The sequence below is a fragment of the Enhydra lutris genome, unplaced genomic scaffold, assembly GCF_002288905.1.
Source record: "Enhydra lutris kenyoni isolate GAN:26980312 unplaced genomic scaffold, ASM228890v2 scaffoldscaffold2, whole genome shotgun sequence".
NCBI classification, from domain to species: Eukaryota; Metazoa; Chordata; class Mammalia; order Carnivora; family Mustelidae; genus Enhydra; species Enhydra lutris.
Window position 1 is genome coordinate 12,057,832 of NW_019154086.1, and position 27,655 is coordinate 12,085,486.

At 36.3% G+C, this 27,655-nt stretch overlaps 2 protein-coding genes across 2 annotated transcripts in view; one reads left to right on the forward strand and one right to left on the reverse strand.

Annotated features, from left to right (window-relative positions):
• Positions 1–17,672, forward strand: part of LOC111147553 (potassium calcium-activated channel subfamily M regulatory beta subunit 3) — a 28,821-nt gene extending 11,149 nt beyond the window's left edge. Inside the window, exons 2-4 of the mRNA XM_022503649.1 lie at positions 1,424–1,615; positions 7,968–8,166; positions 13,168–17,672. Of these exons, the coding sequence (XP_022359357.1) occupies positions 1,424–1,615; positions 7,968–8,166; positions 13,168–13,221 (445 nt within the window). The 3' untranslated portion in view covers positions 13,222–17,672. The remainder of the gene's footprint in view (positions 1–1,423; positions 1,616–7,967; positions 8,167–13,167) is intronic.
• Positions 17,673–18,217: 545 nt separating this feature from the next.
• Positions 18,218–27,655, reverse strand: part of LOC111147545 (phosphatidylinositol-4,5-bisphosphate 3-kinase catalytic subunit alpha) — an 81,382-nt gene continuing 71,944 nt past the window's right edge. The window contains exons 15-21 of the mRNA XM_022503639.1: positions 26,976–27,082; positions 26,341–26,462; positions 25,458–25,536; positions 21,093–21,263; positions 20,423–20,540; positions 20,163–20,314; positions 18,218–19,351 (exon numbers count right to left, since the gene is read on the reverse strand). Coding sequence (XP_022359347.1) covers positions 19,081–19,351; positions 20,163–20,314; positions 20,423–20,540; positions 21,093–21,263; positions 25,458–25,536; positions 26,341–26,462; positions 26,976–27,082 — 1,020 coding nt within the window. The 3' untranslated portion in view covers positions 18,218–19,080. The remainder of the gene's footprint in view (positions 19,352–20,162; positions 20,315–20,422; positions 20,541–21,092; positions 21,264–25,457; positions 25,537–26,340; positions 26,463–26,975; positions 27,083–27,655) is intronic.

The window sequence follows — 27,655 nt, forward strand, 5'->3', positions numbered from 1 at the left end:
TGATTCCCAAAGTAGTATTAACCCAGGAGTGCTGCGATCCTCTGAGACCAGTGCTTCCCACCGCAGGCTCCTAGGACATCCTGGATTACTTGACCTTCCCTTCACTGTCTTTGAATTTTGAAGATTTTGCCAGGGAGAAAAGCAGCTAGGGAGAGGAAGGGGAAGGATGTGGGGTAAAGTATAAAATATACTTTTGGAAGAAAACAACTAACAATTCCCTTGACAAAATGTTGCTTGGCTTTACATTTTAGTAAGCTTTTTATTCAGTTTGATGGTGTCTGAGTTTCTACCATTATAACTGCATTTGTTTGGCTTAAGATTTTGTTAAGACTCTTAAAGTGGAACTACCTCTGGGACTGCATATGCCTACTGAGCAAGGATCTGCAAATCAATGACATTGACCATAGGAAGTGGTAAAACTATGGCAAATTGGAGAATACATGCCAGTCCATAGGGACAGCCTCTGCTTGGCTTGGCCAGCTGTTCATAGACAGGAGTGTGGACCTTATGATTGTTTTCAAAAGTCAGTAATCAGCATTTTTATGAAAAATTTCATAATTTTTAAAGTGTTAGCAACTAATCCCACATTAAAAAAAAAAACACACAGAGAGTTAAAAAACAAAACAAAACAAAAAACTTATCCATGGGCTGGATACTGTCCGTGGGTCCCCCAGTTAGCAACCTTCATTTTGGTTTTTACTGTTCACTGGACCCCTACTGTGAAATAACTTATCACATCCTTTGCTGGTATAGAGTAGAGAGAGGGAGAGAAGAAATGTAGGGCCATTCACACAGATCTGTGAGTGAACAGAGACGAGGAGAGCAGAGAGGAGAAGAGAGCAGTGAAAACTTCCTTATTCTGAAAGGACTGGCCATGGGCCACCAAGCCCCATGGTAGATATACTGCCTTTCCCTGTAAAAGAACAATATAAAAGAATAAGTCAAATCCTACTATTTCCGGATGTTGTTAATTCTGAATCTGAACTTTTTAAGTCATTCTTTACATATGGAACTCATTGAAGAATGTAAAAATTATTTTCAGGGGGAATGTGCAGTATCCCTAACTGATAAACAAGTTCATAATTCTTATTTACATACATATATATGAAAACTATACAAATGAAAACTACTTATAGGTAATTCTTTTCTATTCATTGATTAAACAGATCTCTAAAGACTTCTTACTATAGTTATATGTAAAAAATATTATATTAATTATATTTTATAACACATAAATTTAGCTTGTTTGGGTGGGTTTTTAACCAAGCTCTGAACATGGGATTTTATTGTGTTGCTCTGAACCTGATCACAACCCCTTCAGGTGGATGGCAAATGGGATCATCCTTCCACCCACCATAAGTTGGTAAATGTTCCCATTTCTCTGTGAGTTTATTGAAATATCTTCTTTTTACTTCCCCCAAAGGACAGCCTTTTCTGCCTCAGGGAGGAATAGAAACATAGACCACAATGATGGAGACCTCCCAGATGTGCACAAGAAGCTGCCATCCAGTGCTGGAGAGGACCGAGCCGTGCTGCTAGGGTTTGCAATGATGGGCTTCTCGGTCCTCATGTTCTTCTTGTTTGGAATAACCATTCTAAAGCCTTTCTTGCTCAGGTAAGAAACAGAGAAAGGAGACCCAGAATTTTCAATTCAGATCAGACCAAACACAGTGGTGGAGAAGAGGCTGGCTTTGGCTTCTTCAGCCCTCCTCACCATTATCTAAGGGAATATAGAAACACCTGTTTGTCTCTCAGCGCTGAGAGGCAGTTGAGGGTGGAGAAAGGGGTGGTAAGAAAGTGGAAGATAGTCCTTTGCCACTCACCTTCTTTGATTTGAAAAATACTTTCAACAACTAATCCATACATTAGATATGCATGTAGGTAATAAATTCTTCCTTTAACAAGCTGATATCAGGGGTGCCTGGGTGGCTCAGTCAGTAGAGTGTCTGCCTTCTGCTCAGGTCATGACTCCAGGGACCTGAGATTGAGCCCCACATTAGGCTCTCTGCTCAGTGGGGCATCTGCTTCTCCTTATCCCTCTGCCTGCCATTCCCCTGCTTGTGTTTGCTCTCTCTCTCTGTCAAATAAATAAATAAATAAAATCTTAAAAAAAAAAAACCCAACCAAACAAACAAGCAGATAGCACAGAGAATGGTTAATTTAAGTCTTTTACATGAGCACATAAAAGTTATGGAGTTTTTTGTTTGATAATGTCTATCTAGCACATAGTAGTAGCTCAATGTTAGTTTCCTTCCTTTGTTTTAATTGGTTTCCTTATTAAATACATTTAATAACAGCATTTATCAAACATATATATTATGCCAAAATATACTATATTTTATCCTATTTAAGTTTATAGTCTAATGCTAATGGTAGCATTATTTTATCATTTTAATTTTCCTTTTAAAAATGAGCAAGCTGAGATTCAGAAAGGTCAAGTAACTTGCCCAAGGTCACTTAGCCAGTAAAGAACTGGCCTGTCATTTTGATATAAGACTCCTTGCCTCCTAATACTTAAATAAAGTTTGCAGCCATAGGAGGGATGGGAGATTTCATTAGGGCAGGGGAGCACAGGTTTAATTTTGGAAGATGGCTTACACAACATGGGGGTACTTTGAGGGAGGGCAGTATGGGGTAGGGGAAAAGCAAGGGACACTTTCCCTTTGGTTAGCCAAAGAGTTACAGAAGTTTGGGAGAATGGGGAGAGGGAGGCCTAAGAGATCAATGGGGAAAAAGGGTCATAGGGCAAGACGTAGGCGGTCTGCTTTTGTTATTTATCAGATTCATCTCTTGCCATTCCTAAGTTACATTATTAGGACAATAATGTGGAGGTCTCCCTCGCTACAGCACACAGTGCTACAATTAAGTGCCCAGAATTTTCCCTCTAATATTAGCACCAGGAGAATATGTTCTGCTTCTGATCAACCAGCTTTTATTCAGTGGACACTGGGAATCTTATATGTATTTGTATTTCCTTCATTGCTTTGGCTGCTAGGAAGCTCAGAGTCAAATTTGTGGCCCAGTTCTCATAACTGTAAGGTCTGCAGGATACAGGATTGTATCCTTACTCTCTACTCCCTCCCTTTTCCTATTACTCCTATATCTATATCTGTATCTGTATCTATATCTACCTAGCTACATTATACATATTTATGTAAGCTGAATAAATTGTGTGTGTGTGTGTGTGTGTGTGTGCACATGTATGTGCACTTGTATGAAAGTCCAGGTCAGATTATTATTTTTTTTTAATTTTATTTTTTTATAAACATATAATATATTTTTATCCCCAGGGGTACAGGTCTGTGAATCGCCAGGTTTACACACTTCACAGCACTCACCATAGCACATACCCTCCCCAATGTCCATAACCCCACACCCCTTCTCCCAAACTCCTCCCCCAATCAACCCTCATTTTGTTTTGTGAGATTAAGAGTCACTTATGGTTTGTCTCCCTCCCAATCCCATCTTGTTTCATTTACTCTTCTCCTACCCCCTTAACCCCCCATGTTGCATCTCCTCTCCCTCATATCAGGGAGATCATATGATAGTTGTCTTTCTCCGATTGACTTATTTTGCTAAGCATGATACCCTCTAGTTCCATCCACGTCGTCGCAAATGGCAAGATTTCATTTCTTTTGATGGCTGCATAGTATTCCATTGTGTATATATACCACATCTTCTTTATCCATTCGTCTGTTGATGGACATCTAGGTTCTTTCCATAGTTTGGCTATTGTGGACATTGCTGCTATAAACATTCGGGTGCACGTGCCCCTTTGGATCACTACGTTTGTATCTTCAGGGTAAATACCCAGCAGTGCAATTGCTGGGTCATAGGGTAGTTCTATTTTCAACATTTTGAGGAACCTCCATGCTGTTTTCCAGAGTGGTTGCACCAACTTGCATTCCCACCAACAGTGTAGGAGGGTTCTCCTTTCTCCACATCCTCGCCAGCATCTGTCATTTCCTGAATTGTTCATTTTAGCCATTCTGACTGGTGTGAGGTGGTATCTCATTGTGGTTTTGATTTGTATTTCCCTGATGCCAAGTGATATGGAGCATTCTTTCATGTGTCTGTTGGCCATCTGGATGTCTTCTTTGCAGAAATGTCTGTTCATGTCTTCTGCCCATTTCTTGATTGCATTATTTGTTCTTTGGGTGTTGAGTCTGCTAAGTTCTTTATAGATTTTGGACACTAGCCCTTTATCTGATATGTCATTTGCAAATATCTTCTCCCATTCTGTCAGTTGTCTTTTGGTTTTGTTAACTGTTTCCTTTGCTGTGCAAAAGCTTTTGATCTTGATAAAATCCCAATGGTTCATTTTTACCCTTGCTTCCCTTGCCTTTGGCGATGTTCCTAGGAAGATGTTGCTGTGGCTGAGGTCGAAGAGGTTGCTGCCTGTGTTCTCCTCAAGGATTTTGATAGATTCCTTTCTCACATTGAGGTCTTTCATCCATTTCGAGTCTATTTTCGTGTGTGGTGTAAGGAAATGGTCCAGTTTCATTTTTCTGCATGTGGCTGTCCAATTTTCCCAACACCATTTATTGAAGAGGCTGTCTTTTTTCCATTGGACATTCTTTCCTGCTTTGTCAACTATTAGTTGACCATAGAGTTGAGGGTCTATTTCTGGGCTCTCTATTCTGTTCCATTGATCTATGTGTCTGTTTTTGTGCCAGTACCATGCTGTCTTGATGATGACAGCTTTGTAATAGAGCTTGAAGTCCGGAATTGTGATGCCACCAACTTTGGCTTTCTTTTTCAATATTCCTTTGGCTATTCGAGGTCTTTTCTGGTTCCATATAAATTTTAGGATTATTTGTTCCATTTCTTTGAAAAAAATGGATGGTACTTTGATAGGAATGCCTTAAATGTGTAGATTGCTTTAGGTAGCATAGACATTTTCACAATATTTATTCTTCCAATCCAGGAGCATGGAACATTTTTCCATTTCTTCGTGTCTTCCTCAATTTCTTTCACGAGTACTATATAGTTTTCTGTGTATAGATTCTTAGTCTCTTTGGTTAGGTTTATTCCTAGGTATCTTATAGTTTTGGGTGCAATTGTAAATGGGGTGGACTCCTTAATTTCTCTTTCTTCTGTCTTGTTGTTGGTGTAGAGAAATGCAACTGATTTCTGTGCATTGATTTTATATCCTGACACTTTACTGACTTCCTGTACAAGTTCTAGCAGTTTTGGAGCGGAGTCTTTTGGGTTTTCCACATATAGTATCATATCATCTGCGAAGAGTGATAGTTTGACTTCTTCTTTGCCAATTTGGATGCCTTTAATTTCCTTTTGTTGTCTGATTGCTGAGGCTAGGACTTCTAGTACTATGTTGAATAGCAGTGGTGATAATGGACATCCCTGCCGTGTTCCTGACCTTAGCGGAAAAGCTTTCAGTTTTTCTCCATTGAGAATGATATTTGCGGTGGGTTTTTCATAGATGGCTTTGATGATATTGAGGTATGTGCCCTCTATCCCTACACTTTGAAGAGTTTTGATCAGGAAGGGATGCTGTACTTTGTCAAATGCTTTTTCAGCATCTATGGAGAGTATCATATGGTTCTTGTTCTTTCTTTTATTAATGTGTTGTATCACATTGATTGATTTGCGGATGTTGAACCAACCTTGCAGCCCTGGAATAAATCCCACTTGGTCGTGGTGAATAATCCTTTTAATGTACTGTTGAATCCTATTGGCTAGTATTTTGGTGAGAATTTTTGCATCTGTGTTCATCAAGGATATTGATCTGTAGTTCTCTTTTTTGATGGGATCCTTGTCCGGTTTTGGGATCAAGGTGATGCTGGCCTCATAAAATGAGTTTGGAAGTTTTCCTTCCATTTCTATATTTTGGAACAGTTTCAGGAGAATAGGAATTAGTTCTTCTTTAAATGTTTGGTAGAATTCCCCTGGGAAGCCGTCTGGCCCTGGGCTTTTGTTTGTTTGGAGGTTCTTGATGACTGTTTCAGGTCAGGTTATTTTTTAAATGTGATAATTTGGGAGAAGTTTCAAGGATACCTTCTGCAACCTGACACCAAACTGTTGGTCATATTTAAATTTTACTTTTCTAAGCATTTCTAGAAATTGTTTGTTTAAGTAATTACATGAATGCTTAAGAGTGGTATGTTCTCCTCTGTCTCTTGCCTTGTGATCTTGTGCTACCTCAGAGACTGGTTTTGCTTCAGGGAAGATGACCTGAGTAGCTAGTACCTGTCCCCACTCTCTAAGACTCTCATCTTTCAACCAAATGATGGACTTTGCCTACTTGTAGACATATAGACACACAGTGTTATCGAAAGAGCATGCTCATGTTTTCAGCTCTAAATATATACGTGGTTCTACTGGAGAGCCCTGGCCTGGTCCTTGTGCATGGAAATTCGGAGAGCTTGGCTCTAACACAGACAAACAGGGGCCTCTAAAGTATGATTTTAAGGTTCGTGGTCTAAATAAGTACAGAATTTAATTTTGTGAGAAAGAAGGCTAGTGTTAAACCTGTGGAAAGAACCTTATTTTCCATATTTGCATTTTCACTTGCCTCAAATTTTATTCTTCTTAGGCTCCATCCAGTGTTTGTTTTTTATGCCCTTGCCTCAAGATTATTTTGAATGGCCCAGTCTCCCAAGTTTATTAAAGAAAATGCTTACTCATGACCAAAGATCTCAATGGAAGTGTAGTGTGACCCTAGTTTCAATGAAATATTTCAAACATTGACTTTAGAATTTGCTTATCTTACTTCTTGTGTTTAAGTTGCCAGGGAATAAACACAGGGACCCGTCTACACATGTGAGGGTGCATGAGGAGCTGTACATTCAATCAAGCATTTCCTCTGACCCTCATTTACTTTATCTAAAACTTATTCTCTAATCATTTCATACATATCTGTCTTTTCAACACCACCACAAAATCTTCATGGGCAGGAATTTTGCCTACCACTTCTCATAGCACCTAGAACATTCTGTGTGTGTAGTACATAAGAAAATTCTCAAAGGAACATTTTCCAAGTAAAATTTAATTCACTGTAACACTTGCTGAGCCTCTACTATGTGGGAGGCATGGTGCTTCTTGCTTTGAGGAACATAAAGAAGAATAGGATGTACCTCCTGACCTCAAGGAACTTACTGATAACAAAACATAGTAAGTTTTCGAATGAGATATTCCTTCTATGATTTGTTTGCTCTTTGGAAGTAGACAGAGACCATGGAAATGTACCTTGTTACTAGGCTATATTGACCCAGGGCCACACTGACTGTGGTTGGACTCCATCCAAAGGCACATTTCCATAAGACAGGAAAATGGGTACATCTTGAGATGACAAAGCATGAGAAAGATAAGATTTCTGACTATGTGGTTACAGTAATATTTGTCAAAGCATGGTTTGCTAAATACCTGCATCTTAAATATGGCTAAATATAGATTTTTGGGCTTCAACTCAGATCAACTGAATACAAATTTTGAGGACTGAAGCCATAGAATCCACAAATTCTTCACTCTAACACACTTGCTCAGTTGATTCTGAAGTTTGAAAACCATTGATCAAAGGGTTGGTGTATTTAGAAATACACCAAGAGGGTCATAATTGAGATGAAACTTACCAGTTTGTTGTTTATCCCCTTTCTCAATGTTCTCCATGATTCCTAATCACTATGTACTTTCTATAATGGTTCTACATTACCTTTAGATATACAAATGCCTTGAGCTATCACATTAGAAATATAAAACTGGGGCACCTGGGAGGCTCAGTCGGTTGAACATTGACTCTTGATATTGGCTCAGGTGATGATCTCTGGGTCTTGAGATCAAGCCCTGCGTTGGGTTCCATGCTGGGTGTAGAGACAGCTTGAGATTCTCTCTCTCCCTCTTTCTCTGCCCCTCTCTCCCTCCGCTTGCTCTCTCTCTCTCTTAAAAAAAGAGAGAAATAAAAACTAAATTGTAGAGGGTGAAGATCATTTCTCTTTTTCCAATTGAAGCACTCAGAGAGAAGAATCAAACTGTACTATCATCCACGCTCATATCATGGATGACTGGATGGACTGTGCTTTCACCTGTGGTGTGGACTGCCGAGGGCAGGGCAAGTACCCATGTCTTCAGGTGTTTGTGAACCTCACCCATTCAGGTCAGAAAGCTCTCCTACGTTATAATGAAGAGGCTGTCCAGATAAATTCCAAGGTAATGTAAAGTTCATGTAATGAAGGAGTTCTAATTATAGTCCTCCTTTCTGTGCCAGACTGTCCCCAGCAGAGTGCAGTACCCCAGACCATCTCTAGGGATAAAGCTCTTTCCCTCCAGTGAATGCCTTTACAGGATAAAGGAAGCTAAAAGCATTCTTGGAGGAAAAAATGGGGTATATAGAATGGAAAGGAATTATTCCAATTTTGCGAACTGGTGTCTAGAATTTTCCAGCTGAGCCAGTGAACAGAGTCAATTGTGGGCAGTTTTACTTTTGGAAGTCCTATTCCCTATCATATAAAAAGTGTGAAAATGTACTCGCAACACATCTTAAATCAAGTAAACAATTTTTCTTATCAAATAAATTTAAAAGATTATAATTTTGATTTTAATAGGTTACTAAATTGGTTCATATGTTTATAGTGTTTATTTACACCTAACTATGAAAAAGTTAGCTTGTATTAGATTAGTTAACATGCTATACTTTGTTGTCTTTACTTGGGCACTAATCCATCTGATGATTTCTGTTTTGGATGCAATAATTTTTAAGGTCTCAAACATTTCTGTAGGCCTTAAGCACAGTGCCATGAGTGCCTAGTGAATATGCTAAAAAATCTCAAGTTTTTTTGGGAAAAAAAAAAAATCACCAGCTGACAGATCCCATCTCTGGTTCTGCCCTCCGCGAACCAAAGCCTATGTAGGAAGGCTTTGTGGGCCTAGGGCAGAAGCCTCAACACGCTATCCCTTAGGGAAAGATTTTCTATGGGAAATCAAGACAACTAGGCTAGAGGCATTCATAGGTGTTGAAAGCACATAGTGAGCTCAACAGATATTTTTTGAGTGGACAAAGACCAAGTGCCTGTATGTGGAGAGAGCATGGTCCTTACGATGCTGGTCACTGCCTCTTCTGCAATGTCTATATTCTAAGAATCCCTTCTCCCATTTCTGCCTAGTGCCTGGAAATGGCCATTTCACTCTGTGCCCTCCTGTCCACCTTTCCCCATGGGCTGTGCAACAGGTTTCATCACCTTCTGAGATCGAAACTCTCCATGAATAGCTTCGGTTTGAAGCCTTTTCAGAATTAAAACTGTTGCTTAAATGCTTGGTTTCGGGGACAGTGTCCTCATGTTTCTTCCTCCTTCATACTCCTAGTGCTTTTACACACCCAAGTGCCACCGAGACAGGAATGATTTGCTCAACAGTGCTCTGGACATAAAGGAATTCTTCGATCACAAAAATGGGACCCCTTTTTCATGCTTCTACAGTCCAGACAGCCGATCTGAAGATGTCATTCTCATAAAAAAGTACGACCAAATGGTTATCTTCCACTGTTTATTCTGGCCAATGCTGACTTTGCTAGGTGGTGCCCTGATTGTTGGCATGGTGAGATTAACACAGTACCTGTCCCTATTGTGTGAAAAATATAGACCCCCCCACAGAGACGAGGTAGGTGGCAAAGTACCTTATATGGAACAGCATCGATTCAAACTGTGGAGCATGGGGAGGAGCCAAGAAAGAAGCAGAGAAATCTTACGTTAAGGTCTTGGCCTTTGGATGCTTGGCAATTTTTGCGCCTGAGGACCTAATGATGCCTGCTTGGAGACTAACCATGTAGAGACCATTCAAATTAAGTATGATACTTCACACAGGAAGAAACATTTTTAAAAAGCCTCATTATGTAGTCCATCTATTCTATAAATAACCACAAACTCACCGTCTTTTCCTCTACCCCACATATTCCACGTGAGCCAAGGCAGTGCTTTTGTTCCCTCATGGCAACACAGGCTTCAGGTAGTTGTGCTTGATCTAATTTCGGCTCTTGTGGAACCCTTTGGTGTGGAGTACACGATGAGGGCATCTACCTGCTGACCACTGAATGGCCAGTCTCTTTGTTGGCAACAGAGTTCACCTCAAAATATTTCTCAAAAAAAAAAATCTTAGGGGCACCTGGGTGGCTCAGTGGGTTAAAGCCTCTGCCTTCAGCTCAGGTCATGATCCCAGAGTCCTGGGATGGAGCCCTGCATCGGGCTCTCTGCTCAGTGGGGAGCCTGCTTCCTCCTCTCTCTCTCTGCCTGCCTCTCTGCCTACTTGTGATGTCTGTCAAATAAATAAAAATCTTTAAAAAAAATAAAAAAAATCTTAGTGAAAATCAAGTCATTCACGATTAAGTTAGGAAGAGAATAATCTGGTAATTTCAAAAAAATGTGGGCTACCATTCTACCTCCCCATTCATGATAAAGGAGGAAAGCTGCTGCCTAGCAAATTCACTAAGTTTGGAGCTATTCATACTTAACCTTGCCATATACCATGTAATTTTGCTTTCAGCCACATTTTTCTAGTTAATTATGCTTTCCATAAGCTCATTTTATTCTCTGTGCACATTCTGGTGGGAGTGGGAGAGATGGCCAGAAATGTGAAGCAGGGAGAGGCTGTACTAGATGGAATTGAACATTCATGTCAGATGATCCACATTGTAGACAGGTCCCCCATGGTTAGTCAGCAAATGTCCGAGCTTTAATTAATGACTCAACTATGGTTACTAACTAATGAATGTCACAGGGCTCTCCCAACAAGTGCTTTCCAGAGTAAGCTGAATATGAGTTGAAAAGAGTTTGTTCTGAAAACCAACATGCCTTAAAGTATCTTTAAATTTAAAAAGTCATATATCATGGACAATAGAAAGAATGAGACTTTTGAAGCAACTTTTATATGCAGATGTAATCAAAACAGAAAATTTGCTTCTAAGTCAATATTATGCTTTTTCATATGAATTCAAGTCACAAATGACTAAATAGACTGGATAATTAGAGCAATATTGACTTCACAAAAAATAAAAAAATTAAAAAAAAATAAATAGAAATCCTGTGGTGGGGGGGGATATTGACTTCACAAGTAATGAACAATTTTGGTGCTTTCTCATCTTTCTAGTGTGGAATGGTAGAAAAAACACATGCCTTAGAGGATTTTATGTGAATTCGTAGGCCATCATTACAGCTTTTCAGATATGTATCCTCGAGCAATTCTGCTCAATGGCAATGAATGTTCAAGCCTCGCTCTTCTCACTTATAAAATGAGGACAATCTCTTCCTTTATAGGGTTAAGGAATAAACAAGGCAGAGTATATAAAATACCTCGCTCAACTTCTGACATCTAGTAAAAGTGCTCAAAAATGTTAGTAGATAAAAAAAAATTGTTTTCTAAGTTTCAATGTTCAGCCAGCCTTATCCCTCTTCGGGTATGTACCCAAAGGAAATGAAATCAATACCTCCAAGAGACAATCTGCACTCCCCAGTTCAGTGGAGCATTACTGACAGTAGTCAAGATATGGAACAACCACTGTCCATCAACAGATGAATAAATTGTGATCATACACACACACACACACACACACACACACACACAGAAAACACATTTACATGAGGTGTATATCTACACACAATGGAATATTATTCAGACTTAAAAAAGGAGACCCTGCCATTTGCAATGACATGCATAAACCCAGAGGGCATTATGCTAAGTAAAATAAGCCATACACACAAAGGGAAAAAAAACTATTTCATTTATATGTGGATTCCAAAAATGTCAAATACACAGAGGCAGATAGGATACATAGAGTAGGATGGTGATTATTGGGAGTGGGGGAAATGTTGAGATGTTAATTAAAGTGTACAAACTTTGTTATCAGATGAATTAAGTCTAGAGATCTCATGTGCAGCATGAAGACGATGACAATAATACTATCTTGAATACTGGAAATTTGCTAAGAAAGTACATTTCAGGTGTTCTCATCACACAGATACATAAGGTAACTATGTGAGATGATACATTGATTAGCTTGATTATAATTATTTGCTATACATAAATTCCAAATCATATTGTACACCTAAAATATATATAAATATTATTAAAAAGTAAAATTGAGTCAGCCTTGGTACCTTTCATTGGTTAGCTGGTTGTAGGGGCTAGTGTAGGGAACTGTAGGAGAAGATTCCTTCCCACCTTCTCTTGGCTAAATGTAATACATATTTAAGGTCCAGAACATGCCGTTTAAGAGGTTGTGGTAAATTATTTTGTATACCAGACTTTCCTGAAATAAAACAGATGTATGCACACATCTTTTAAATCGTTTTGCAAATTGAGAGTCTATAGATTTCTTAAGGGCACCTCTCTAGTCATTTCTTAGTTTGACATGCATCTAACAGCATGCAATTCTTGGGATTTTTCTCCTAACAAATTCAAAACCACTGATTTAAAACCTAAAAAGTGAAAGTGGGAAACCTGAAGTGTTTCAATTACTACAGTTTTCCACTCACAGACTGCAGCTACTTGGTTCATCTCCTGATCTCATCTCAGGAAAGAGAGACATTATGCTTGGAGAACAAAGTCAATTTAGAACAATGTTAATTCAAAGTCATGCAAACCATTTGGCAAAGAAAATTTAAGCAATTACTTGTTGTTAATTGCTTAGAAGTACAAAGTATCAATGCCCACATGTATTACTAGTCCAAGGAAAGCCCAGACTTCCCCTTTGCAAAGTTTATGATAACTGCAAGCAAAACCAGTTTGCTTCCACCTTAACCTCACTTTTTAGGTTCTGGTCTTTAACTGATTTGAAAAAAAATCTGTCTGCATATACGAACACATTCATATGTGTAGGTATATACATATATTTCTGCTTGAAACACATAATGCCTTATGCTTAAAAGTAGTTAATATTCAAACAGATATGTCTCTCAATATTCATCAATTTACTGGGGCAGAAAAGTTGCCTTTTAAGACACAATAGTTTCAGGTTTTCAATCAACTATTCTTAGTCATTATTGGTAAGAACTCAAGTTCAGCTAAATTTTGAGTATTAGGAACACCAGTTTGCTTTTAAGTATTCAAAAAAAAAGGCAAAATATAATTATCACAGTTTTTTTTGTTGTTGTTTAAAGTACATAGTACACTAAGGATTGTTTGGACACAAGTTTTTTTCTTTTTCTTTTTTTTAATAAACAGCGTGATGTTACAGACTGCAAAGTTAAAAGAAAAGCAGACATTGACAGTTTCTGATGAGCACAAACAGTAAGTGCAGTCACAGGCCAAACTTCTTGCTAGGAACAGCAAGACTGGGAAGAGGTCTTAAATTTAGTGACACTATTATTCTATATTCTCAGTACAGTAACACATGCATCTTGCTGTGTCAAATACTTTTTTGGGCCATCATTAAAAGAACATTTAAAAACATTCTTCTCCTAATGAATGCATTATACCATAGGACTTCAATTCACTGAATGACAAAATATAGAGAAATAGATTTGGTACAATAAAAGGGGCCAAAAAAGGGTGGTGGGGGCTTCTCCCAGAACAAAGTCAACATTTGATGTGTTAGTAGTCTTCTTTTGGTAGTGCCACATTCCCCAAAATATTAAAGTGCTCTGTTCCAAAAGGATATATTTAGATTTTATTCAACCCAATTAAGCCCAAGGACTAAGTCACATTGAAACTATTAATTGTATTCGAAACTTAGGTTCCACAGCCAAAAACATTTCTAGAAACCACATGAAGTTCAAGCTCTCCAACCACTCTTTGGAACATAGCCAAAAACATTTCTAGAAACCACATGAAGTTCAAGCTCTCCAACCACTCTTTGGAACAAAAATTAAAACTGATAAGGGGCTTTTTCTTATGAAATTGGTAGATCATGATGACTACATTTGGAAATTCATACTAGAATGAAGAAGTTTAGTCTTATTAAAGATACTTCGAGAAAATATAAAACAATGAAACTTTTCTGCCTCCTTGTTTACCTAAAAGGAGGAACAAAAATAAGAATCACCTAAAAATATGCATGGCTCTTAGCATAACCACAAAATTATTGTAGTGACAGATTAAACAAGGTTTCAGATAGATTTATAGACTTAATTGGCTTACAAAATGCATTAAAAAACCTTTCCATACTTACCAACATGAAGAATGGTGTCTACTGTTGGTCTACTGTTGGTAGTGAAAATCAGTTACCTAAACTACCTAAACGTACAATAGACTGATTCCCACCCCTCCAACCCCCCCAACCCGCCCACTAAAACTCATTATGTAGTTGTGTAAAAATTAAGTCAGAAAATTTCCTTATGGCTCATAACTGTCATTTTATGCTAACTAGCATGACTGTAATATTAACATGTCTAAAACTAAGGAAAAGGAATGGTGCTTCATGAATAAAAAGGAAGTGTGAAACTTTTATCAGTGGAATACTTGGACGAAATAAGCTTATTTAAAAACTAACATCCCAACTTGGGAAACTCCTAATAGATTCTAAACACTTCTAAACTTTAGAACCTGATGTTTACACCTTTTATAAAAGATGCCTCTTGACTAGGGCTAGCAAGCAGTGTGTACACAAGTAGAAATGTGTGCAAATATACACACACCAATTTCACTAATAAGAAAAGAGAACAACTAATTTTGAATGCCAAATTCAAGAATCCAGTACCATAAGCCTCCTGGAGCTATAGTCTTTTCCATGGCTGGAGTAATGATTACATTTTAACCGAAAATTTTTCTCAAGTCTCCAATGCCATTAAAAATATGGATGCCAACTCTTGACTTTTTATAAATCTAAACTACAGTGCTCTGGAAATTTCTGTAACATCAGAGCCTTAAGTATTGAATTGTGACTCATTTATTATTATTATTTTTTTCTTATTAACCCTCTGAGGTAGTTACCAAACCAATTTCTTCAGGACCATAGTTATCTTGAGCTAAACCCCACGATCTTTTCAGAAAGTGAAAGTAACTTTTGAAAGAAAAGAAAAAAAGGCTTCCCAGGCCACGGAACATAAGATACACTTATAATTTTAATGTAATAATTAAAAAATAAAAATGGTTTGGGTTTATATTTTAAAAAACAGCCCAGCTGTATTACTCTGTCACCAAGAATTGTTATTTGAAGATCCCGTCAGTGCTGAGTTTTATAGGTCAGCCTTGATGAAGAGTTAGTTCCCTCATGGTATGCAAATATACTCTCAACTTTCTGCCTTCTCTTAGAAGGCTCCATCTAAGACTTCCCTTAGAAGTGCCTCTTCTGAGCAGGATGGATACGAAGAATGTGATTCATTCAAATAACTCCTCCCTGTTCTACCCTCTCCTTCAACATTCCCCTCTTCTCAGAAACATCTGAAGTATGAAAGTTGTTTTTAAATAGCAGAAGCACCAAAATCCATTAACACCACATATAGTCTTTAAACTGAAATATTTTAGTGATGTCTTGGACATCAAATTGATTTTTTAAGGTGGATTCTGAGTGTGTGGGTCCAGCCCAGGTCCGCAGTTTGTGCAGACATAGAAACAAAAGAAAGTTAAAACATTCAGAAAAAGTTAACCGCTCGCTTTTAAAATAATGCTGGAAATCAAATTTTTTCAAAGAATTGGCAAGCATGGGCTATTGGTCAGAATATGAATTAGATGGATTTACAAAATCATTAAGAAACAAATCCAAGTTTATGTGCTGTGAAATTTCCATGGTTCTTTTAAAATAGATAGGCTGCTCATAATTTTTTTATAATGCTAAATCACTCAATTTTTGATGGAAAAAGAATACAGATGGACTGTGTTTTACCTATATGAAAATCACCAATCCATTGAAAATAAAATCCAAGAGGGTATATACATTCTAATCAAGTCATTGATTATTTTCCTGATTAATAAGAACTACACTTTACACAAAATACTTTGTCAGCAGCTGTTTTCATCAAAAAAACCAATATTCATAGTTTCACAGTTGAAAAAATTACACATTAAAATATTTTACAATTCATTGTATATTCACCAGGTTCCCATTTCCTAATATAAAGCAGATTAGAAGGGAAAACCTCAAAGTTGATTACTTTGACAGTGAGTTTTACAGAGGACACTAAGAACCACAAAAAGCTTAGGTTCTATCATAAAATAGTGACCAAATTCCATTCTTCTTTAAAAAATCCAATTAAAAACATCTTTTTTAAAAACCAAATTCTACAATATGATTAGATTTCAAATTAACAGCAGTCTAAAAATCTTCAAAATAAATGATTTTGTATACTGAGAATATGATAAAAAGTTAAAACATGATTTTCAGATTATATCTTACTAGAATATGTTTAAAATTAGGTTTTATTTTCTTTAAACCTGCTTCCCCCCCCACCCCCAAAATAGTCATTGAAGGAACTGTTTCTCAAGTGACCAAATGAAACTGTAAAGTCAATAGTTAGATATACCACATTCAATGACAAGGATGGCTGGCCACAGGAATTGACCAATCCATGGGAAGTGATCGGACACTGAAGTACCTGGAAATGGCTTACCACTGACTTGACAGCCTAGTCACCCCATGTAGCATTCAATTCAATTTTTGGTTCTTTGCCTTCTGAGCACTACCTGACCCTTTTTTCTTATTTTCAATGTTGTTTGCTTTAACTCTGCTTGGACTCATTAAAAATTTGCTTTGCTTTTAGCTAGATCGCTTAACCTACATTCTTTGTAAAATTTGTCTACACTTCTTCAAACAGAATTAACTTGGTTGCAATAACTGAAAATAAATGTAAATGATGAAATAAGCTCTGTGGCTGTGTTTTAATGGAGAGGTCCCAGGGGAAGGGGACTAGCTGGACTGATGTGAGACATGCAAAAATTATGTAAAGTTTATGCAAGGAAGCTCAAAGCTTTTTGGCACTCAGGTAAAACGCTGTTCTGTTAAATCTTCAGTTTCCACCATCAGAGTTTCAGATTTGTACCATTTCATTGAATTTTCCTGTAATTAATCCCTGATACAGAAAAGACGGGGAAGTTAGTATGTATTAACTGAATATATATAAAAGGCACAAAATGTTAAAGAAGTTTTAATAAGTTATGAAATCTACATCTGCAAAAGAATCTATTTGGCTTCCTGCTTAAAATGGGAGTTTAAATTCTTCTTAACTATTCCAAGACAGTTTACAGAAATAAGTTCCCCTAAATCTTCAAATTTATTTTTCTTGTTGGCAATATTATATACATGCTTTAGTGAAGTACCTAAGTCTCCAATAATTAGGCCCTTTAAGGGCTCTAAAATAGCCAAATATTAAGAGTATTTGAATTAGAGTCCCTTGTTTACTATTCAAGACTTCTATTACAGGTAACTGATTTCATAAATGAGTATCATTTAAGTGATGTTGTTTTACTAGAGTATATAATGCACACTTTTTATAAAGTTGTATGCCAATAATATGCCTAATCTAGAAAACTGTCAGTAAATTATTGCACTTTTTCTGGTGTGGCACCTGGACATTTGCTAAAGCTATTTCCTAGGGCATTAATCATTCATTTCAAATACTGAGTAAAATATCAGATTCTAGAGTGATGACTAGCATTAGCCCCTACACCTTGGGTTAATGTTTCCCAAGTGTTTAAGAATGTATCCTGCACTCAAATGCAATTTATAAAGTTGGACAGTGAGCCCTAATTGCGTGGAGATGGGACATGATCTTAAAATGGTTTAAGGTCCTACTTTTATTATCCAGATATTGCATAAATAGCCTAAAAAGGGAAAAAGTTCATGGTTTCTATTCCCCCATGTTATAAAGTATTATTCATGAGCATACCTCGGTGAGGGGTTGAAGCAATGAAGAAGATACTCTATATTGTGTTAATTTTGGTAACTCGTTTCGTGACTGAGGCATTATCAACTATAAAGGAAGATGGAGAATGGGGGAGTCATATGAAAACAGAAAGAAATAAAACAAAAGAAGATGAACTTTAATCTGTTTTCCTTATGTAGTTATACACTAGTCATTGGTATAAATGGGATAGTGCCTGAGCCTCACCCACAGACCAAGAGGAAAGCTGACCATGCTGCTATGAACAATAAAAAATTGGGGGTGCAAAACAATGCATGAGTATGGGACAGATCATGTAAATAAAGAATATATATTAATGATAGTTTCTATAATATAAATAGCCTTTAATAAAAAAAATAATCTTTTTAATAACATTAATACTCACTTCTATTTTCTGGAAACATGCATGAAAAATGTATTCAATTCAATTGCAAAAGGAAAAAAAAAAAATCAACCTATGGTGAATACTGTACAATTCTGAAGCAAGAACTAGTCCTGCTCATTCTTTCTCTCTGATGATTATTGTACTTTGTGGGAGCCCAGAATTTCCCTGGGAGATAAGAATCAGATTCTTGTAAATACTGTCCAGAAAAAAACCCAAAAACACCACCTTATAACAGGTCTCACTTGTGACTGCTTCCAGAACTTTGCAGATAAAGACCCCAAATCGTCAAAAGGTTTGATTTATTAAAAAGGAAAAGTCTCTGATGAAATCTCAAGAGCCCCTTCCACCCCAAGCATTTTTCTCTTCATTAAACAAGGAGTCAAAAAACCCACCTCAAACTATAAATTGAACAGCAATGGAAAAATAAGAAATCTTCATTATTTTCTAATCTCAATGTAATTTAACACCAAACTTCAGTTTCCTTGGACCTAATGCAATAATAGACTGTGTTGTGTCCACAATTTCAAAACATAGAACATTTGTAAGACAAAAAAAGAACATCATTCTTTTACCTTCTCCATCATTTCTATATATTTTGGGGTTTTTTTGTTTTGTTTTCTTTTTTAAAAAAAGATACAAACAATCTTCAAAGTTTACCTTTTTGGACTTAAGGCATAACATGAAATTGCGCATTATTCTAAAGCTTAATTTTGAAATGAACTAGTTTAGTGCTCTCAAACCCTGTTTGCGTTTACATTATTTAAATTATATAGTATTTTATTTCTGTTCTTGTGTAAATTCTAATGCTGTTCATGGATTGTGCAATTCCTATGCAATCGGTCTTTGCCTGTTGACAGTTATTAACAGTGCAGGATAGTATCCAGATAATGAGCTTTCGGTTTCTCAGTTATCATTTCAGTTCAAAGCATGCTGCTTAATTGTGTGGAAGATCCAATCCATTTTTGTTGTCCAGCCACCATGATGTGCATCATTCATTTGTTTCATGAAATATTCCAAAGCCTCTTGTTCGGTTTTATCTAAAGCTAGGGTCTTTCGAATGTATGCAATATCATCAAAAGATTGTAGTTCTGGCATTCCAGAGCCAAGCATCATTGAGAAAAGATTTATGAAGAGATTGGCGTGCTGCCGGATAGCCAGATAAGCCTTGTAGCACATCTCCTGAAACCTACAAGTGATAAGCAGAGTGTAATCAGTATGGAGCGAATGGGGTTAATACCTTCAGGTGTCTGCTCAAATGTCACATCATTAGAGAGGACTTCTTGAGCAAATCTATAAAAAATAGCATTCCTCTCCCCACTCCCCTTACCAACACTTTCTGTTCTCTTCACCCCATGCTAGGATGTAACCTCCGTGAGTCCATGAGGATTGTGTTTACTGCTTATCACCAGCACCTTAGAATAGTACCTGGTACATCAGCAGTTTACTAAGGATTTATTAAATGTAAGAACTGGTCCATACCAAAGCCTTTAGGATTTAGTCTAGGACCAGGACAGAATTGCGGATAAAATGGAATTTTATACAAGGTTTTTGAAAGTACTTTCAGGTTTAAGATAGACTGATGATATACCAGAAGGCGATCAGAAAAATCATAAATAAATGCGGTAATTACAGTTTACTGATTTCATCAAATTATAAGACTAAAAAATGTTGTCTTAAGCACTATACATTATCAGTATAGAGAAGATACAGTCCAATTATTTAAGCAACAGTAAATAAAAGCCTTTAATATATTAAAAAGTTTAAGAATCACTTTCTTAGGTCTTAATTAACTAAATAATTAATTTCAGGCTTTCACTAATTAATAAATTGGTTTTTCTTTCCATTTTTCTTCATAGCATTGTACAATAAATAAATACATTAAAATACTCAGGCCAGAATGTTAATAAAACATATTTTAAATTGCTTGAAAAATATCAATTATTTTTGAGAGAGCAGAAAGAATTCTGTACTTTGTATTTTTGATTTCTTGAACTTACCTCTCAAATTCTCTTGTCTTTGTGCATTCTTGGGCTCCTTTACTAATCACTATTAAGAAATCTTGTGTCAAAACAAATGGCACACGTTCCCGTTTATAACCAAATTTTTTCTTCTTGTGATCCAAAAAGTGTCCAAAATCTATATGAAACAGCTTTCAAAAATAAAGAATTGTATTATAGCTTGACAAATTCAGAAATGCAATATCCTGAATTAATAAATTTAAGAACGCCAAAACATTTTAAAAAGAGAAAGCTATTACTTGTCCATCATCTTTAACCATGATGTTACTATTGTGACGATCTCCAATGCCCAGAATGAAGGTAGCGACACAATATCCAGCACATGAACGTGTGAACAGGTCAATGGCAGCATCATATCTACAGAGAAAAAATAAACACCCGATGAGTAGTGTGCTAACAGAGTAATCCGGTCCAAATTGGAAAAAGATGGTCAAAGTCTGTACTGAAGAGTGAAAACAATCACTGACGTTAAGAGGAGGAAGTAATTATGTCCAAAGATTTGAGGTAGAAAGGACATTTCTTCCTCTGACTAAAGCGTAAGTCTTATTATGGTGAAAAAAATAGTGAAGGTGTCATGAAAAAAAAAATTCTTCTCATCATTTTAACAATGAACTAAAAGTAAATTTTGAGATGTTCAACGTTGACCTTGAAAAAAAAAGAATAAGCAAGAAAACACATTAGATACCTAAAATTGGATGTATAAAGTTGGGTATATAGGGTTTCACCAAAATTGAAGTAATTCTGATCATTCAAAGACAAAATCTCATCAAATATTTCAAAAGGTGAGCATATTTTTTTCCCAAAATAAGTACATGTTTTCTCTGGTCTCAGAGAAATGTACACAACCATTAAAAGACTCGTCTAACAAAAGCTTAAATTGACACAGGAAGAAAAGAACAACAGACTCACATTTCTCCTTTGTTCTTGTCTTTGAGCCACTGGTGGAGTGTGTGGCTGTTAAACTGCAGAGCGCCTTTCAGGCCACCTTTGCACTGAATCTGCATAATCGTGTGAGAATTTCGCACCACCTCAATAAGTCCCACACAATCACCAATTGACAGACAACCATAAGGTAACATTCTGAAAAGGATCAAGACATTTGCAATTAAGTGATGGAATATTAAAACAGCAAATATTTTAATAGGCTAATGCAGGAATATCCTTTGTGCAAATTTGTCATGGTCTCATGACTTTTACTTATAAAGGTCTCATGACCTTTACTCCTTTAACTTTGGTTTTCTTTTAAAATTAGAAAAATCCTCAAAATTATCTGCCATCATTTGTTATAAGCTTCAATTGAGAGAGCACCTAATTGAATACGAAAAAAGCATTAAGATTATTGTGGCAATAAAAATTTTATAAACACTTATGACTTTAAAAATATGGGTGTGTTTCAGCTTGTTCAGCTGAAATCTAAATAATACTTTGGGGGCAGTTCTCAAGTTTTTGGTCTCAGGACTCCTCTATACTCTTAAAAATTACTGAAATCCCAAAGAGCTTTTATTTATGTGGGTCATATCTACTGATGTTAGCAATTAAAATAGAGGAAAAGATTAAAGTATTAATTCATTTAAAAATAACAAAGTACTATGTGGTAACATAAATAACATCTTTTATGAAACAAAGAACCTTATGTTAAAAAAAAAATTCTTGGGGACCCTGGGTGGCTCAGTTGGTTAAGCATCTGACTCCTGGTTTCAGGTCAGGTCATGATCTCGTGGTCATGGGGTTCCATGCTCAGCACAGAGTCTGCTTCAGATTCTTTTTTTTTTTTTTTTTTTTTAAAGATTTTATTTATTTATTTGACAGAGAGATCACAAGTAGGCAGAGAGGCAGTCAGAGAGAGAGAGGAGGAAGCAGGCTCCCCGCGGAGCAGAGAGCCCGATGCGGGCCTCGATCCCAGGACCCTGGGACCATGACCTGAGCCGAAGGCAGAGGCTTTAACCCACTGAGCCACCCAGGCGCCCTCTGCTTCAGATTCTGTCTCCTTCTCCCTCTTCTGCTCTTGCACTCTCTCTCACTCTCAAATAAATAAAGAAAATCTTTAAAAAAGAAATTCTTAGTAAGAAGAATGACACTTTCCCATATTTTCAAATTTCTTTAATGTCTGGCTTCATAGTACTGAGCTGGATTCTTCTATATACTTCTGTATTCAATCTAAAGCAATATTTTAATTGAAGCATATGAAGAAAATCTGGCCTTGTGTCATTAAGTAGGTAGAAAAAGGAGTACTGTAATAGCCTTTTCAGATAATTGTAGATATTTTTCTTTGATATTATTCCAAAATTTGACAAAAGGTAGTTTCTCAAGTTGTAATATGGAATGTGAAATCATATCAATAAACTCGTCATACTGTTACATTAAAATCTATTAGTCTACCTTGCCTCTGAATGGAACTTTTACTCATATATGACTTTATATATCCTGCATTGGTCATTTGGAAGGTATTAGTTCACTGAGTTACAAAGATCTTTCAGATGGTGATACTTTTCATTATATCAACTAAAAAAAAAAATCACAATTGTTAATATTACCACTAATATCATCAGAAAAATCTTTACTTTGAGAGCACTCTTACGGCTTATGGTAGTATATACAAATTTTTCCAAATTCTCATTTTTGTTTGAAAGCTCAAATTTGATCTCTGTCAGTTGTTCACCTTGAAGAGATAGGCTCATTATCATTCATTTTCAAGAAAATGTCTACCAAATACCCATGTCTCAAAAAACCAAAGCTTATCTATTATTATTATTATTTTTGGCTTCTATTATTTTTTTAAAAAATGTTTTATTTATTTATTTGAGAGAGAGAGAGAGAGAGAGAGCAAAGCAGGGGGAGGGGCAGAGACAGAGAGGGAGACGCAGACTCCCTGCTGAGCAGGGACCCCCCCCCCATTCTTTTTTTTTTTTTTTTTTTAGTTTTTTTTTATTTTTCTCAGAGAGAGAGAGAGAGAGAGAGAGATTATGAGCAGGGGGAAAGGATAGAGGGAGAAGCAAGCTCCCCACTGAGCAGGGAGTCTGATGCAGAACTCGATCCCAGGACCCTGGGATCATGACCTGAGCTGAAGGCAGACGCCTAACTGATTGAGCCATTCAGGTGCCTTATTATTCTTTAAGTAAAAATAGTGTTCCATGAAAAAAGCAGTTAGTATGGCTTGAAACTCTAATAACCACAAACACCTTTTCTTGATAAACCATATTTGGGTATGCAGCAGAAGTGCTATATGGGTAATTCCCACTCATCACAGTGCAGAAAAAGGGACATGTATTCAAGGGAGGTGTGAGCAGTTAAAGAGACAATGAGAAAAACATTCCAGTTAGCACATAAGTACTAAAGTCTAGTTTTTCTTGCTCTGTTGTTCTCATAAGCTACTGTCCTCGCTTTTCATTTCTTTTACTTCTTAAGTTCCTAAAAAAGTAACAGTCTACACTTATTTTCATTTTCTCAATTCCATGTAGCATAACTTCTATGCCTACCACTCTACTGACTTAATTCTTCTTAGAGTTAATCATGAGTCAACAAATCTAAAGGCTTTTTCGTAGTCCTTGTGCTCTTACATCCCTTGAAGCACCTGATACTGTCAATCTCTCCCCTCTTTTGGGTTCTGTGAATTACTTCCTCTGGCCTACCTATGCCTTTGATGATTTCTTTTATGGAATCTTTCCTTCTACCTGTCCTGGTAAATGTGGGAATTTCTTAAGGTTGTACTCCTGCTCATTCTCTCTTCCTTTACCTTTTAATTTTATTCCTGCTGAACATGCTCACAGTTTAAGGAGTCAGACAGAGTCTTATAAGGCTTGTGACATTAAAAAAACCAAAACAACAAGCAGAGAATCCAAGTTTTGGCAAGAATATATAAAAATGCTCTGACTTCTTGAAAATAATTTTTTTATTTAAAATCAATCTTTGGGGGCGCCTGGGTGGCTCAGTGGGTTAAGCTGCTGCCTTCGGCTCAGGTCATGATCTCAGGGTCCTGGGATCGAGTCCCGCATCGGGCTCTCTGCTCAGCAGGGAGCCTGCTTCCCTCTCTCTCTCTCTCTCTGCCTGCCTCTCCGTCTACTTGTGATCTCTCTCTGTCAAATAAATAAATAAATAAAATCTTTAAAAAAATAAAATAAAATAAAATCAATCTTTGAATAAAAATTTTTACTTTAATTACTTAAGTTAGAAAAATTCAGAAATATTCTAAGACTTAAAAACTTTTTGAAGATCCAACTTACTTTCCAATGATCTAGCTTAACTCTAAACGGTTTTTAGCACACTCACTCATTTACAGTTAAATACCAGAGTGATATAGTTAAATCCTTGACTCTGTCTAGTTCTGCATTCTCTTTTGTCTTGTACTTTCCTGGGGCAGTGGTAGTAATGGCATGTGTATCTCTCAGACGCAGAAATTATACCAAAAGAGGAAGCTTGATTCATATAACACTCTTTTTGGAAAGCAGAAGGGATTAAGCACAGCATCAGGAGTTAAAAATTTGAAGTTGATGACCTAATTTTGTGCTTTAGCAAATTACTTGACATGTCCATTTTTCTTCTTTGCAACAAGATGATTCTACTATGTGTCACTGATGTATTTTTACATACTACGTATCAATCTTTAGGAGGCATACAAATAAACCCTAATCTGCTCTGCTGCTGCAGTTGGAGTTGACTCCTATGCCCGCTTATGGACAAAAATTCTTTTGGAGAGAGTGGCCTTTGCTGGAATGACTCTAGATTTGCAAAGAGACGAGAAAGAGAAGGGAACACTGTGAGAAACAGAAACGAATTAGGGCAAAATGAAGCACGACAGAAAACTCAGACATAATTGTAGAAGGTTGGGCAGAAACAAACAGAATAGCAAAAGCTTTAAGATGAGTTCTTTTCATAAATTTTGCTGTCAAACTGATTTAAGATTAGAGGCTATATAAAGTTTTAAAATTAGAAAATTTACATCACAAAAGAAACTTTCTTTTAACCTCTTAACTTCTGAATGAAAACAGGGGGCTTTTGTGTCTCCTATGTTCTGTCTTAAAAAGTTCTAGACACATTCCAGACACAGTTGCAGTCTTTGCCAACTTAGAGATACCTCTTTTTGCCTTGCTGAATCTCTTTGCTATTCTGTGCCAAGGAAGAGGAAGACGAATGAACGTGTAATCAACTAGTATTAATTACTACTCCCTACATTTTTTCATAAATACATGCCCCTTTATGCTTTATAACTGATGTTTACTAATAGTTTACTTTTTCAGGATACCTTTCAACATATATGTTGCCTTACTGGTTACTTACCGGAGATCAAGACCTTGATTTTGCCAGATATTTTCCATAATGCGAATTATTTGAAGTGTTAGCATATCTTGACGTAAATCTGCAATTCAAATAATATGTATCACTGTTTAATTCCATGAATGCAAACCTGGTGTCATGTCATCATGTTGCTTTCAAACAGAAAATAAATACAGCTATATTTACTTTTCAGATTAATCTATAAGGAAGCAATATTTTGATTCTTAACCCATTTCTAAAGTACCTGCATAAACTCATCTGTATAACAATGTATTTTACAAAAATTTTAAATAAAATATTTAAAGTACTCATTTTTTTGAATCCTTAAATTTGAACCTGTTTATAAATATTGGGGTTAACAGAATTCAGTGCTGAAATGTTGTTTCCCAGGGGAAATTCATCTATGATCCTCCCACTGCTTCCTGCCACAACCTGTTTTCCAAGTATATTAGGACCTTCTTTTATATGATTTCTTAGCTGACTACACCTTTCTTTTGTACCATATTGTAATTTTATTTTTGTAATTATTTGTTTAAAGTCTCTCTTCTTCCTGCTAGACCATAAACTTTAAGAGGCAGGGACTCTGTTTTGTTTATTCTTACAATTTGACGGCCTAGTACATCAAATACTTATAGAAAGAATGGATACTCACACAGCTAAGTAAATAATAGAAACTTATTTCAGGCCTTTCAATTCTAACTTTAGTACTTCTTTACTTTTAGTAATTATAAATAATTTTCTAAAGATTAAGACATTTAATATTATATATTTTACCACACACATATTCCTTAAATGGCTTTCAATAGTCTTCATGCTTCATAAATATCCTGTTTATAAAAAGATAGCTAAATTCATGCATCATAAGCTCATTAATACTCTTCCTTACCATCCCCATTTTTAAAGATGATCTCATTGTTCTGAAAGAGTAACTCTGACATGATGTCTGGGTTCTCCCAATTCAACCACAGTGGTCTTTTTGCAGAGGACATAATTCGACACTCTTCAAGCCTTTAAAATAGTTAAAAACGTCACTAGGCACCTTATTTTTAAAATTCTTTTACCCTCAAATTTATTTTAAAATACACAGACAATATAGTTTTTTGAAGTGTTATAAAAATTTAAAATCTTCTCCATTTAATTTATGAATTCATTTATTCAAGGGCGTATAAAGAAAAAAAATTACGCTTAAAACTTTCTTACATAATAGCATATGAATTTTCAACAAATATAGGGATATGCCATTCATTTTACAGATATTACATTTCATTTTTGAAATGAAACCAGAAATTCTGGCCAGAAAAAGTTTTAAACTCTATTATTAAAGTAATAAAAACACATTCTGAGTAAATGCAGTTCTGAACTTAAGAAAACTGAACAAACTATTCTACTAGGTAGGATAACGGGAGAGGGAAGCATATGTAACTGAACATTCTAATTATAATTTTTAACTTTTCTTAAGATTTTTTCCAGGAAGGTTACTTGTTTCAATATATCAATAAACCTTCCAATAAGGTACATTACCTGAGATTTCCTAGTTGATGAGCAGGATTAAGAGGAGATAGAAAACCTTGGAGAGCATCCATGAAATCTGGTCGCCGCATCTGCTCAACTAAAAACTTCATCTGTACCTGATAAATGAGCATAATCATGTTTAGAAACTGATTTCATGAAAGGTAAAACTAACCACTAATCTCTTTTATATGTTGTAACCACAGTATTGTATAGTCTATGAATCCATATGTTTCTGATTAGAAAGGTTTCTATCACACAGAGCAACACACTTCAGGCAGAGGCAGGAGGGGCAGCACTGTGTACTCTCCTGTAAGAACACTGCATGCTGACACAGGCAATGTTTTGGCTCTAGAGCAGGGCTTGGTCAACTATGGCAGTTTTTGTAAATCAAACTGCACTGGATATAGCCATGCCCTTTCCTTTAGATACTGGCTGCTTTCACAGGAGAGGAGCAGAGTTGAATAGTTACAACAGAGACTGCATGGTCTGTGAAGTCTAAAATATTTACTATTTGGCCTTTCACAAAAAAGTTTGTTGACCTATGGAGGAAAAACTACGGAGATAATCAAGTTAGCTTAGTAACTTTACTTTTAAGCTTTGCAGAAAAAAACTGTATTCCTTTTCTCTCTGTTTAGTAAAAAGAGTCTAGTGAGGTTAAAGGAAATTGTTTGGAAAAGGGCTTATAAAAA